This window comes from Schistocerca nitens, chromosome 2, assembly GCF_023898315.1.
Source record: "Schistocerca nitens isolate TAMUIC-IGC-003100 chromosome 2, iqSchNite1.1, whole genome shotgun sequence".
NCBI classification, from domain to species: domain Eukaryota; kingdom Metazoa; phylum Arthropoda; class Insecta; order Orthoptera; family Acrididae; genus Schistocerca; species Schistocerca nitens.
In genome coordinates this window covers 36,069,197-36,084,637 of record NC_064615.1, presented here as the reverse complement: position 1 = coordinate 36,084,637, position 15,441 = coordinate 36,069,197, and the positions used below count along the sequence as shown (strand labels likewise).

The 15,441-nt window shown below is 39.8% G+C and overlaps 1 protein-coding gene across 1 annotated transcript in view; it reads left to right on the top strand.

The window, feature by feature from the left end:
• The window catches only part of LOC126235703 (ubiquitin carboxyl-terminal hydrolase 22), a 150,591-nt gene extending 142,203 nt beyond the window's left edge, over nucleotides 1–8,388 (top strand). Inside the window, exon 9 of the mRNA XM_049944458.1 lies at nucleotides 5,836–8,388. Coding sequence (XP_049800415.1) covers nucleotides 5,836–5,878 — 43 coding nt within the window. The 3' untranslated portion in view covers nucleotides 5,879–8,388. The remainder of the gene's footprint in view (nucleotides 1–5,835) is intronic.
• The last annotated feature ends 7,053 nt before the right edge of the window (nucleotides 8,389–15,441 follow it).

The window sequence follows — 15,441 nt, the reverse complement described above, 5'->3', positions numbered from 1 at the left end:
TCAATATACAGATTGAATAACATCGGGGAGAGGCTACAACCCTGTCTTACTCCCTTCCCAACCACTGCTTCCCTTTCATGCCCCTCGACTCTTACAACTGCCATCTGGTTTCTGTACAAATTGTAAATAGCCTTTCGCTCCCTGTATTTTACCCCTGCCACCTTTAGAATTTGAAAGAGAGTATTCCAGTCAACATTGTCAAAAGCTTTCTCTAAGTCCACAAATGCTAGAAACGTAGGTTTGCCTTCCCTTAATCTTTCTTCTAAGATAAGTCGTAAGGTCAGTATTGCCTCACGTGTTCCAGTATTTCTACGGAATCCAAACTGATCTTCCCCGAGGTCGGCTTCTACTAGTTTTTCCATTCGCCTGTAAAGAATTCGTGTTAGTATTTTGCAGCTGTGGCTTATTAAACTGATTGTTCGGTAATTCTCACATCTGTCAACACCTGCTTTCTTTGGGATTGGAATTATTATATTCTTCTTGAAGTCTGAGGGTATTTCACCTGTTTCATACATCTTGCTCACCAGATGGTAGAGTTTTGGCAGGACTGGCTCTCCCAAGGCCGTCAGTAGTTCCAATGGAATGTTGTCTACTCCGGGGGACTTGTTTCGACTCAGGTCTTTCAGTGCTCTGTCAGACTCTTCACGCAGTATTGTATCTCCCATTTCATCTTCATCTACATCCTCTTCCATTTCCATAATATTGTCCTCAAGTACATCGCCCTTGTATAGACCCTCTATATACTCCTTCCACCTTTCTGCTTTCCCTTCTTTGCTTAGAACTGGGTTTCCATCTGAACTCTTGATGTTCATACAAGTGGTTCTCTTATCTCCAAAGGTCTCTTTAATTTTCCTGTAGGCAGTATCTATCTTACCCCTAGTGAGATAAGCCTCTACATCCTTACATTTGTCCTCTAGCCATCCCTGCTTAGCAGTTTTGCACTTCCTGTCGATCTCATTTTTGAGACGTTTGTATTCCTTTTTGCCTGCTTCATTTACTGCATTTTTATATTTTCTCCTTTCATCAATTAAATTCAATATTTATTCTGTTACCCAAGGATTTCTACTAGCCCTCGTCTTTTTACCTACTTGATCGTGTGCTGCCTTCACTACTTCATCCCTCAGAGCTACCCATTCTTCTTCTACTGTATTCCTTTCCCCCATTCCTGTCAATTGTTCCCTTATGCTCTCCCTGAAACTCTCTACAACCTCTGGTTCTTTCAGTTTATCCAGGTCCCATCTCCTTAAATTCCCACCCTTTTGCAGTTTCTTCAGTTTCAATCTGCAGTTCATAACCAATAGATTGTGGTCAGAATCCACATCGGCCCCTGGAAATGTCTTACAATTTAAAACCTGGTTCCTAAATCTCTGTCTTACCATTATATAATCTATCTGATACCTTTTAGTATCTCCAGGGTTCTTCCATGTATACAACCTTCTATCATGATTCTTAAACCAAGTGTTAGCTATGATTAAGTTTGCTCTGTGCAAAATTCTACCAGGCGGCTTCCTCTTTCATTTCTTAGTCCCAATCCATATTCACCTACTACGTTTCCTTCTCTCCCTTTTCCTACACTCGAATTCCAGTCACCCATGACTATTAAATTTTCGTCTCCCTTCACTATCTGAATAATTTCTTTTATTTCCTCATACATTTCTTCAATTTCTTCGTCATCTGCAGAGCTAGTTGGCATATAAACTTGTACTACTGTAGTAGGTGTGCGCTTCGTATCTATCTTGGCCACAATAATGACTACGCTGTTTGTAGTAGCTTACCCGCATTCCTATTTTCCTATTCATTATTAAACCTACTCCTGCATTACCCCAATTTGATTTTGTGTTTATAACCCTGTAGTCACCTGACCAGAAGTCTTGTTCCTCCTGCCACCGAACTTCACTAATTCCCACTATATCTAACTTTAACCTATCCATTTCCCTTTTCAAATTTTCTAACCTACCTGCCCGATTAAGGGACCTGACATTCCACACTCCGATCCGTAGAATGCCAGTTTTCTTTCTCCTGATAACGACACCCTCTTGAGTAGTCCCCGCCCGGAGATCCGAATGGGGGACTATTTTACCTCCGGAATATTTTACCCAAGAGGACGCCATCATCGTTTAATCATATAGTAAAGCTGCATGCCCTCGGGAAAAATTATGGCCGTAGTTTCCCCTTGCTTTTAGCCGTTCGCAGTACCAGCACAGCAAGGCCGTTTTGGTTATTGTTACAAGGCCAGATCAGTCAATCATCCAGACTGTTGCCCTTCAACTACTGAAAAGGCTGCTGCCCCTCTTCAGGAACCACACGTTTGTCTGGCCTCTCAACATATACCCCTCCGTTGTGGTTGTACCTACGGTACGGCTATCTGTATCACTGAGGCCCGCAAGCCTCCACACCAACGGCAAGGTCCATGGTTCATGGGGGGGGGGGGGGGGGGAACTATTTATTAAGTCCAAAAAATTGCGTGAATATGATGTAAGTGTTGAACTGCATAACTCCCTTATCTTTAGCAAGGGTGTGGTCACATGCCATGACATTATGGACATCAAAAAACTTAAATTTAAAAAGGAATAGGCATTACAGAGGAAAGTGGATGTAGAGCAGAAAATAAGGTGGGAATAATGGGGAAATTGAGAAGACCGCTACCTTCATTGTGACCTTCAGTTTTCCAACGCTGCCTGACCACATCATGGCAGGTTTCCTCCAACTTAGGGTTAGGCCTTATGTACCTAACCCTATATGATGCTACAAATGCCAGTGTTTTGGTCACAGAGTGCTGAGCTGCGGGGGGTGAAGTGACCTGTGGGAAATGTGCAAAACAGCCCTTGAAGCTGGGATTGGCTGTCTATATCCAGCAGTCTGCATTAACTGCTCCGGGAACCACCCAGTCTGGAGCCAAAACTGCCCTGTTTTTGCAGAGGAACAGAAAATTCAGGAACTCAGAGTCACCAAGCGGACACCTATGCTGAAGCAAAAAAGGAATATAAGCTGACGAAACCTCCCATCTTTACCACGTCTTATGCTTCCATGGTGCAGAAATCTGTCCCTATGGTCGACGATTCGACACAGACATCGTCCAATATACAACCACCTACCGCCAGGACGTGTGTGTGTGTGTGTGTGTGTGTGTGTGTGTGTGTGTGTGTGGGCGCGCGCGCGCAAGGCGAGTAAGGGTAAAGCAGACAAGACCAACAACAGTTCCGTTGTGAGTGTCAAGAAGGCACATGACAAGCATAGTACCTCTCATTGCCCCCTTTCCCCCCATCCTTGAAGCGACAGGGTGCAGGGAAAGGTCAAAAGCTGTCCCAAGCACCATTAGATGTAATTCTTTCTGACTAATGAGGAGGACATCATAGATGCCTCGGATCCAAGCAGCCCCTTCACTCCCCCTCGCTGTACAAGTGCTTGACCTCTGTGGTGCAAAGCCGGGGCTAAATTAAAACCACATCAGTGAAATGGCTCCCATCCTACAGTGGAACTTGAAGGGGTTCAGGAAGCATGTGGTGGGACTCCGTCTCTTATCTCAGGGTAGACCACTATGTCTGCGTCTCCAGGAGACTAATTTCCATCAATCATACACCCCTGAGCTACGAGGCTATGTCCTACACCAAAAGGACGACCTGAGTGGAGAGAGAACTAGAGGAGGCCTAGGTATTTTCATCAGTACTGACTACCACTCTTTGCCCTACCACTCTCCCTTACAACGAACTTACAGGCAGTTGCTGTAACAGTGCACGCACGTCATCCATTGACAGTATGTTCCTTTTACTTGCCCTCACATGCTGTGCTCGATGAAGCAGCCTTCACATGCTGCCTCGATGAAGCAGCCCTAACACCTTATTACACAGCTCCCCCACCACTTCATCCTCTATGGTGATTTTAAAGCACACAATGTGCTTTGGGGCTTTCAAACTACCTGCCCCAGGAGAAGAGCAATTGAGAGGCTTCTTGTGTCATCGTGCATATTTGCTAAATGTGGGATAGAGCATGTTATTTCAGTACAGCAACTGGGTCATTCTCTGCCATTGATCTCTCACTTTGCTCTCTAGCTCTTGCTCACGCTGCTCAATAAGAAGGGGTCGATGTCTTGCATGAAAGTGATCATTTCCCAATCTGGATTCATCTGCCAAATGGAGTGGAAGCCAAAAGGAAACTACGATGGGTGCTCGGTAGAGCCGACAGGACACTTTATATCAGATGGATATATTATTTTAACTCTTGTTCCCCTTTCTACCGTTTCGTCAGTCTTCGATGCCGTATCTGAGAATGACAGGCAGATGCTCAGTCAAAATATTGTGGAGTATAATTGATAATGACCAGTTGCAAGCCCAAAATTTCTTCAAGCAATATTGATATAACCATCAGGTCAAAGTAAAGTAACTGGTCAAAATAATTTAAAGACATGAAGCTATCTATCAAGGTGTAACACTAAAGGTGCGCGACAGGGATGCTAATGAAAGTTACTACCTGATGAGGAAATTAGGTAATGTGAGGAATAGAGAGTTATATTGCCTTCATTGTACTTATTGCATAAAATAACAAAAATAAATGGGTGCAAAATGAAAATTTCATAGCTTGACAGTAAAAGATTGTCGAGGTAGTCCTCCTTTGAAGTCAAAGCTTAGCAAATATGGTAAAATGAAATGTCGTGTGGCTAGGGCCTCCCGTTGGGTAGACAGGTCACCTGGTGCAAGTCTTTCGGGTTGACGCTACTTCAGCAACTTGCGTGTTGATAGGCATGATATGATGATAAAGAAAACACAACACCCAGGCCCTTGCACAGAGAAAATCTCCAATCCAGCCGGGAATCAAACGCGGGCCCCTTTGCGTGGCATTCCATCGTGCTGACCACTCAACTATTGAGGCAGACAGCAAATGTGGTGAATGGAATGGATATCCAACAATTTGTACTTAAAATCTCTCAGCGTCTTACCTGTTACCAAAGCAAAGCACTGTTCTGAGAATTTATTATTCTCCTTTTGCATCCCACGGGATGTGGACAGAATATTTTCATCAGGTGAAATTGACTTCAGCATTTCTGTTTGATTTCTGGTGCAGCAATGAATCCATGTCTCCCTTACTTCGACATTGGCTAGACATTAAGCAATACCTTCCTTCCATATCTCCCTTACTGTGGGGCTTTCCTCCTTATAGTCCTGACACCTTTACCTCATGTACATGACAAGAAGTTTAAGACACCTCATGTGCCACTAAATGTTTGTGCTCCACTATAAAATGTTTTTTCTTAGTTTTATTTTTGGCTTTTCTTTCTTCTCAGTATATAAGAATTAAGGTACAAATATTTTTTCATCAATTCCTCATAAAATTATTTTATTTATCTATACTAAATAGTACCAAAGACTCGTCTGTATATGGACTCGACAGCTGACAGCCCAAGGTGACTACACAGCTATTTACAGAACTGACAATATAGTAACAATCCAGGCGTCCACTTTCAAACAGGCACAAGCACACACATTGTGATGGTACAAAGTAGTCAGCTGGCACAGTGGAGCTGTACAGCTGTGTGGGTTGTTATCTTTACTTCTTAACAGTGTGTGCTACACAACAATTCCCTCCTGGCTATGATATGGAGGATAGGATATGAAATACCATCACATAACAATGACATGACTATGCTGCTTAAAAACAGATCTCACCTTCAGCTTTATGCTTGAGTGAAAAGTACAACTAGAGTTCATATGTTACTAATAGAATTTTAAAAGCTAAAAATTATATACTTCATTAAGTTTTGACTTTATTTGCATGTCTTGTCCACAAATGTTGCTTCTTGTCTATATGTACTGACAACTTTTTTTATCCTTTTTATTGCAGTTATCTTCTGTTTTATCACAAACAGTTCCTTGAATACGAATGAAGGTGAGGGATACATTAGCCCGACACTGATTACAGTATTATTACCAGATGTGCATTCTTCAGTTGATATTAATGTTGTGCATGACATTTCATGAGAAAGATCATGATATACACAGTGTAACTAGAAGACTGTGTGCACAGTTGACCACTTCGGTAAACTTTGGTTCGAAGATAATTGTGATACTCATACTTCATTTTTTATTTCGTGGGACAGAAGTTTGAAGTTTTGTTGTTTTATATTGAACCTGTACTTACAGTTGCCTTCATATAGAAGGTGTCATGTGATTTTGCATTAAAAAATATACCCAGATATGAGAAACTTTGAAACACTAACGTACCTGGTGCAGAACTGCCATTTCTCTGTGTTTGTATTTGTATTTGTGTGTGTGTGTGTGTGTGTGTGTGTTTTAGAAAGAGAGAGAGAGAGAGAGAGAGAGAGAGAACATACAAAATCATTTGTATGTACCATTGTATTAAAATGAGAAACAAGTATCTTAAAAAAATTCTGTAAATTTGTGGTTTATGTACTTCCATATTTGTGTAATTTAACATAAATCAGAACATTTATTTATTGTATGTAATGGAGTAGTGAAGGTATACCCTACCTTGATAAAGTGGATGTGTGGTATAATTTTATGCAAGGGGTTGTGGGAGCAGGTAGAGAGGAGAGTCAAGGTGCCACGTTTGTACCAGTGCCCATATAACATAAATGGATGTCCTCAGTGTTTTAGGTGGAGGAAAAAAAAACACTTTCTGGCTCAGGTATTACATTAACTCTTTCATGTACTTTGTTTCGGGGGCAAGGAGTTTTCTTGCTGGGTTTATTATAATATCTTTATTGCACTCATTTGTTAACATTTTATACAGAAAATTATCAGGTACTTCCTTTATTTAGCAATAATAGTCCTTAACTGTCCCTTTAATATGAACAGAATTTTAGTGTCATTATTTGAAGATTTGTCACCTGCAGGTGAACATCAGAGCTTTCAACAGAGTTAAACTTGACTTTTGTCTATGATTCATAAAATTATTATGTTAGTAATAATCTATATTTTTCAAATGTAAATTATATTCTGAGTTAATTTCTGCCTCAATGGCAGAAACAGCCTCAACCATGTTTGTTACTTTTGTTTTAGCATGTATAACAAACAGCCTATGTGTTCATGCAGCTGAATGTGTGCTGACAGGCTCTTTATTTATCCCCCCCTCCCTCTATCTTATTTATTCCCCCCCCCCCCCTTTCTTTCCTTGCAAAAGATTTCCACATACTGCCTGAAGTACATATGGGTGCATAAAAGTAGATTTTTGGAATAAATAAAATAAGGTATAATCGTCATTTCAAGTGTTATGTGACTCAGATATCATCAAAACTCTCTTGCTGCTGAATTACAGTGTATGGTTTAAGAGAGATAACATAATGCCACAAATGAATTTTGTAGGAATGTGTTGTTGTTAATTGAGGAAATATAATAGAAATTCCGAGTAAAATGGCAAATTAAATACTTAATTTTTGTAATTACAACAGTGGCAAGTTGTGGTACTATCATATTTATGGGAAAAATTACTAGTAAGTAAATGAGAGACTTAAAAATGTAAATTCATTCTCATACTGCACAAGTAAATTCTTGTACCCATTCATTCTAGTGTGAATTCATGCATAATGTTAAAGTTAATAATTATTCAGAGCACAGAAAAGAGCAAGATCAATGTCTATTGCATATTTTGGCAATTTCATTGTGAGTTTGTAATTTCTCTTAATCTTTCTGGTCCGAGTCACTTCCTGCAAGGAAACATTACTTGAAAAATAAGAGATATAATTTTTTAAGGTAAAAGAACATTTTTGGTTAGGCTTTACCATGATTTATTGATGTCAATTGAAAGAAAATGGTAACAGGAAACTTCTTGTGTCATTCAAAGGTATGGTGGTGAATGTAGACAGGCCACACTCTTTCATATAACATTTTGATAGCATTTACTTAATTAAATAAGTGAATCCTTACACTTGACTGCTTATTTTTTTGCAATATGTTTCTTGAATTCAAATTTTCCCAGTTGACTGTAAAACACTTAAATAAGAGACCTGGAAAATGTTAATGGTAGATTATGTACATAGTGATTCCTCTACTGCTTCCCTGTGAAATTGCTCATTTTTAATTTTTGCTATATTTTTACTACAAAATGTAGATGTATATACACATTTGTGAAGTGTAATGATTTGTGCATTTTTGCCTTCATTATATCACATTAAAAGGTCTCATTTGAAACATGTTCATTTCAGTATACTTAAGAAAGAAGCTAATGTGGACTTAACGCAGTCGTATACTGACATGGTTGTGATTGTTCTCTTGTAGTTCCTTTATTGAGACTTTTTCTCCTTAACTGAGAAAACACTGGTATTTCAGAGATGCTCAAAATATTAAATTTAAATTTGGATATTTTACACTAGCCTTTACAAAGAACATTTGATACAATAACACTAATTATTTCTTTTGTAGCACACATGTGCATTCATGTAGCATAAAATGGATTACAACTGAACAGTTCCCCATTTTGTATTTCTTTTTCTTCCACCTACTTTTCTTTACTGTATGTGTGCTATAAATACCTGACAAACTACACTTAAAGGTAACTATTGTTGAGTAATGCTCAAGGAAGTTTGTCTTGTCGCAATTTCTGAAGTATTTAGGCAACCTTACCAAATCTGTTTTCGTAGAACACATGTAACAAAAATTTATGTATAAACAAGTGCATCAAAAAGCCTACCAAGAACTTGTCGAATTGATGCCCTGCATATTCACTGCTGTATTGTGTTCCAAAGGCTGACCAACATACTTGTAAGCAGGTGATCACAATGTTTCAGCTCAATATATAGGTGCATCAAGTTCAAAATGGTGGCCTTCAACATCAGTACATTTCTGAGCAAAAGTCAACATTGGATCTGCACATTGTACCAAAGTGTCCCATGGTATTTTTGCACACAACACTTGAATCTCATTTCGAAGTGTGTTCATGGTACTTGTTTTATGTTTGTATACCTCATCTTTTATTGTGCATGTTGAAGTTACTTCCTTGTCATTAACAGGGTTGAGTAGTGAAAGTGATGATTCTGCTACCACCTGTTAAAGATATATAACATTACTTTGTCCCAGAAACTGAACCCTGGAACACAGTACGACCATGAATATGTGTGGCCTCAATTCAGCAAGTTCTTGATAGGCTCATAGAGGTGTGTGACATCAGTTGTCTACACACACATCCCACAATTCCTGTAAATTATGGGCTCGAGGTTTGAGGACTTGAATCTGGCACCTGATAATGTCCCAGAAGTGTTCCATTAGGTGAATTTGGTAGCCACAACATCATGGGTTCATTATCATGCTCCTAAAACCACTGCAACATGACTCTCATTCGCCTTGTGCTGAAAGGGAAGACACCAAACAGGAAGGGACAAATGTGGTCCACAATAACGTGTATGTTGTCCACAGCTGTTGTGGTGCCTTATTGCTACCACAGGTCCGATGGTAGGCCAGGTGAGTGTTGCCCCATACCTAATACTGCCCCACCACCCTGCATATGTGGGGCCAAACGTTTGTCCAAGCACTGTGGATGATGGCATATCTGGACACAATCATTTACACTGTGAAACAAGAAACTGAATTAATTGGACAAATTTTCATTGATTCACAGGCCAATCTACATGATCCCATGCTCATTCCAACTGTAAATGGCAATTTAATTGTGTCAACATGGGAATATACAGGAACTGTCTGCTGTGGAGCCTCTTGTTGTAACATAGCACATATACTGGTGAGCTATACAGTCACGTAAAGTTTTTGGAATCTTGGAGTTGTAAATTGACTTTGCTGAGGAGCCAAGGTGAGCCACATGGCTGTTGGCAAGCAGAGCAGCCAGTTACAGTCAGTGGTTCTTCCAGGCCTCTGAAATTGGTGGAAGAGGTGGTTAACTGTTCTGGACAGCATGTGGATGAGTCCAAAGATGGTAGCAGTCACAATATATTTAACTGAGTCTACTTAGAAATACTTTAAAATTAAACAATAATTCACAATTTTGACATCCAATCACAACAGAGTAACTGTGACACTGAGGTGCATGTATTGAGATGTTAATATTATTTATATCTCAAGAACTATTGAAGTTATAACAACAAATGGATACTGTTCCAAAAATCAATAAAAAACTGTTCAACACTTCACATAACCTTGCAAACAAGGTGTTGATACCAGAGGACACAAACGCTCATCATAAAAGACACATTTGTGTATATTTTATTTATTGAATTCTAAAGTGTTTTCTATCTTTTTAATTACGTAACTGTGCCTGATCAATGTATTGTCCACACTTACACAAAACATGAATGCGGCATGATTTTCCTTGCATCTCGCCCTGTGTGCCCATATGTCATATGTATAGTTTATTAGGTGATTTCTAGTTATTTAATTAATTACTCAGTTACATGATAAATCAGACAAATCGAAAGCCCATAAATTCAACTGAGTAACTAGGAATTACAATTACAAATGACAAAATTTTAAACATCACTGAAGCAGCAACTGTTGAAATTCTTCACAGTAAATGATAACAGCCAAACAGTTGCAGGATAAAGATTTTCGGTATATCTAAATATACCTTCATCAGTTATGTTGCTAGGTTTTTCTGATAATGATGGTGTCTCCACGTTCAGGTGTATTTTTGCTTCTGATGAGGGTATATTTAGATATACCGAAACCATGGTCAAGGATTTCAATAAATATTCATCCTGCAACTGTTTGGCTATTATCATTTATCGTGAATTACAAATAACGTAAATTGGAAAGAACGCATAGAAAATGTTGTGGTAAAGGCAAACCAAACACTGCATTTTATATGCCGAACATTTAAAAAATGCAACAGATATACTACAGAGACTGCCTACACTGTGCTTATCCATCGTCTTTTGGAGTACTGTTGATCAGTCTGGGATCCTTACCAGATAAGATTAATGGAGTATATCGAGGAAGTTCAAAGAAGAACAGCACATTTTGTTTTATCACAAAATAGGGGAGTGTGTCACTGACATGATACTGGGTTTGGGGTTGACATCTTTAAAACAAAGGCATTTTTTGCTGTGGCAGAATCTTCTCATGAAATTTCAATCACCAGCTTTCTCTGACATGTGCGAAAATATTTTGTTGGCGCCAACCTAGATAAGGAGAAATGTTCATCATAATAAAATGAGGTAAAGCAGAAAGATACCGGTGTTCGTTTTTTCTGCAAAGTGTTCGAGATTGGAATAACAGACAATTAGTGTAAAGGTGGTTCAATGAATCCTCTGCCAGGCACTTAAGTGTGATTTGCAGAATATCCATATAGATGTAGATGTATTAAAGTTCATGTACACTGTTTCTTATAAAATTACTTGTGACTACATACTTTTCACTAAAATAATAATAATAATAATACATTGATTACCAAAAATCTTTTGATAGTGTACCCCACTCATGGTTACTACAAATATTGGAAATATACAAAGTAGATCCTAAATTGATACTGTTCCTAAACATAGTAATGAAAAATTGGGAAACCACACTTAATATCATAACAAATTCAAATAATATCACATCACAGCAATTACAGATTAAGCGTGGAATATACCAAGGAGACTCATTAAGTCCTTTCTGGTTCAGCCTTGCTCTGAACTCACTATCCAACATGCTAAATAATACAAATTATGGATACAATATTACTGGAACATACCCACACAAAATCACACATTTGCTATACATGGATGATCTAAAACTAGTGGCAGCAACAAATCAACAACTCAACCAATTACTAAAGATAACAGAAGTATTCAGCAATGATACAAATATGGCTTTTGGAACAAACAAATGTAAGAAAAATAGCATACTCAATGGAAAACACACTAAACAAGAAGATTACATATTGGGTAACCACAGAGACTACATAGAAGCGATGGAAAAAACAGATGCCTATAAATATCTAGGATACAGACAAAAAATAGGAATAGATAATACAAATATTAAAGAAGAACTAAAAGAAAAATATAGACAAAGACTAACAGAAATACTGAAAACAGAATTGACAGCAAGAAACAAGACAAAAGCTATAAATACTTACGCTATACCAATATTGACCTACTCATTTGGAGTAGTGAAATGGAGTAACACAGACCTAGAACCACTCAATACACTTACACAATCACAATGCCACAAATATAGAATACATCACTTACATTCAGCAACAGAAAGATTCACATTAAGCAGAAAGGAAGGAGGAAGGGGATTTATCGATATAAAAAACCTACATTATGGACAGGTAGGCAATTTAAGAAAATTCTTTCTAGAACGAACAGAAACTAGCAAAATACACAAAGCAATCACCCATATAAATACATTGGCTACACCACTGCAATTTCATAACCACTTCTACAACCCTTTAGATCACATAACATCAACAGATACGAAGAAAGTAAATTGGAAAAAGAAAGCACTACATGGCAAGCATCCGTATCATCTAACACAGCCACACATCGATCAAGACGCATCCAACACATGGCTAAGAAAAGGCAATATATACAGTGAGACGGAAGGATTCATGATTGCAATACAGGATCAAACAATAAACACCAGATATTACAGCAAGCATATTATTAAAGATCCCAATACCACAACAGATAAATGCAGACTTTGCAAACAACAAATAGAAACAGTAGATCACATCACAAGCGGATGTACAATACTAGCAAATACAGAATACACCAGAAGACATGACAATGTAGCAAAAATAATACATCAACAACTTGCCATACAACATAAACTAATAAAACAACACATTCACTCATACAAGTATGCACCACAAAATGTACTGGAGAATGATAAATACAAATTATACTGGAACAGAACCATTATAACAGATAAAACAACACCACATAACGAACCTGACATCATACTCACCAATAAAAAGAAGAAATTAACACAACTAATCGAAATATCCATACCCAATACAACAAATATACAGAAGAAAACAGGAGAAAAAATTGAAAAATACATCCAACTGGCTGAGGAAGTCAAGGACATGTGGCATCAGGATAAAGTTGACATTATACCATTTATTCTATCAACTACAGGAGTCATACCACACAATATCCACCAGTAAATCAACGCAATACAGCTACGTCCAAACATACACTCCTGGAAATTGAAATAAGAACACCGTGAATTCATTGTCCCAGGAAGGGGAAACTTTATTGACACATTCCTGGGGTCAGATACATCACATGATCACACTGACAGAACCACGGGCACATAGACACAGGCAACAGAGCATGCACAATGTCGGCACTAGTACAGTGTATATCTACCTTTCGCAGCAATGCAGGCTGCTATTCTCCCATGGAGACGATCGTAGAGATGCTGGATGTAGTCCTGTGGAACGGCTTGCCATGCCATTTCCACCTGGCGCCTCAGTTGGACCAGTGTTCGTGCTGGACGTGCAGACCGCGTGAGACGACGCTTCATCCAGTCCCAAACATGCTCAATGGCGGACAGATCCGGAGATCTTGCTGGCCAGGGTAGTTGACTTACACATTCTAGAGCACGTTGGGTGGCACGGGATACATGCGGACGTGCATTGTCCTGTTGGAACAGCAAGTTCCCTTGCCGGTCTAGGAATGGTAGAACGATGGGTTCGATGACGGTTTGGATGTACCGTGCACTATTCAGTGTCCCCTCGACGATCACCAGTGGTGTACGGCCAGTGTAGGAGATCGCTCCCCACACCATGATGCCGGGTGTTGGCCCTGTGTGCCTCGGTCGTATGCAGTCCTGATTGTGGCGCTCACCTGCACGGCGCCAAACACGCATACGACCATCATTGGCACCAAGGCAGAAGCGACTCTCATCGCTGAAGACGACACGTCTCCATTCGTCCCTCCATTCACGCCTGTCGCGACACCACTGGAGGCGGGCTGCACGATGTTGGGGCGTGAGCGGAAGACGGCCTAACGGTGTGCGGGACCGTAGCCCAGCTTCATGGAGACGGTTGCGAATGGTCCTCGCCGATACCCCAGGAGCAACAGTGTCCCTAATTTGCTGGGAACTGGCGGTGCAGTCCCCTACGGCACTGCGTAGGATCCTACGGTCTTGGCGTGCATCCGTGCGTCGCTGCGGTCCGGTCCCAGGTCGACGGGCACGTGCACCTTTCGCCGACCACTGGCGACAACATCGATGTACTGTGGAGACCTCACGCCCCACGTGTTGAGCAATTCGGCGGTACGTCCACCCGGCCTCCCGCATGCCCACTATACGCCCTCGCTCAAAGTCCGTCAACTGCACATACGGTTCATGTCCACGCTGTCGCGGCATGCTACCAGTGTTAAAGACTGCGATGGAGCTCCGTATGCCACGGCAAACTGGCTGACACTGACGGCGGCGGTGCACAAATGCTGCGCAGCTAGCGCCATTCGACGGCCAACACCGCAGTTCTTGGTGTGTCCGCTGTGCCGTGCGTGTGATCATTGCTTGTACAGCCCTCTCGCAGTGTCCGGAGCAAGTATGGTGGGTCTGACACACCGGTGTCAATGTGTTCTTTTTTCCATTTGCAGGAGTGTATATATACAACTACAGAAATCTGTAATTATTGATACATGTTCAATTACCCGAAAGTTCCTAAATGCAATGTAACATATACCGTACAGTTAAAAGGAAGTCACGCTTGATCAAGGTCCACGTCACTTTCCATTTTTAACCAGACATAACGTCTGAGAAAGGAAAGAAATAATAATATTGTACTATAAAGGCTGTCTATCAATGCAAAGGGCCCACAGTAAATAGTTGTATAATTATCTTTATTGTGACATTCTAATCAAATAATGTTGTGCAATAATCATTTGACTACAGCAGTAACCTATGAGCATGAAGGATTGAACTGTGAATTTGACTAGTTTTGTGCAGTTCTGATTGACAGTGTGAAAAGTAGTATATGAAAGACAGTTTCAGCTGAGTGTAGAATTAATCTGTTAATACTATAATAATGAAATGCAAAAGTAGTATAGAGATTTATCTTATGTGTTTAATGTAAAATATGTTTAAAAATTGTAAATAATTTCAACTGGTGCTGTAGGAGTTAAATGCTGATATGACTGAACTAGTGCTCACATGACCAAGTTGTGGAGGGAGACAGCAGTACAGGTTTGACAGGTTCACGGTCTTTTGTCGCTGTTCACCTTGAGGGTAAGAACTGTGTGTCCTGTGTGCTGCTGGTGTTAGCGTGTGACAAGGGTGGTCAGCAGTTTGGACTCTTGATACATCAGTTTGCATTTGTGAAGATGCATTTATTCACTAAGTTAGCCTGAACAAATCTTGCTGATCTTTGTATAAGACTATGTGAACCCAATAACTGTGGGGAATTGACATTAGAATGCCTTTGCAAAAGTGAAACACTACATGTTTCTCATGATTACCATAATTCTCATATGTTAAGGTCATTGAAAACCTTTATTTATGAGGTGGCAACTATTTTGTATAAGAAGACGAATGAGGCACT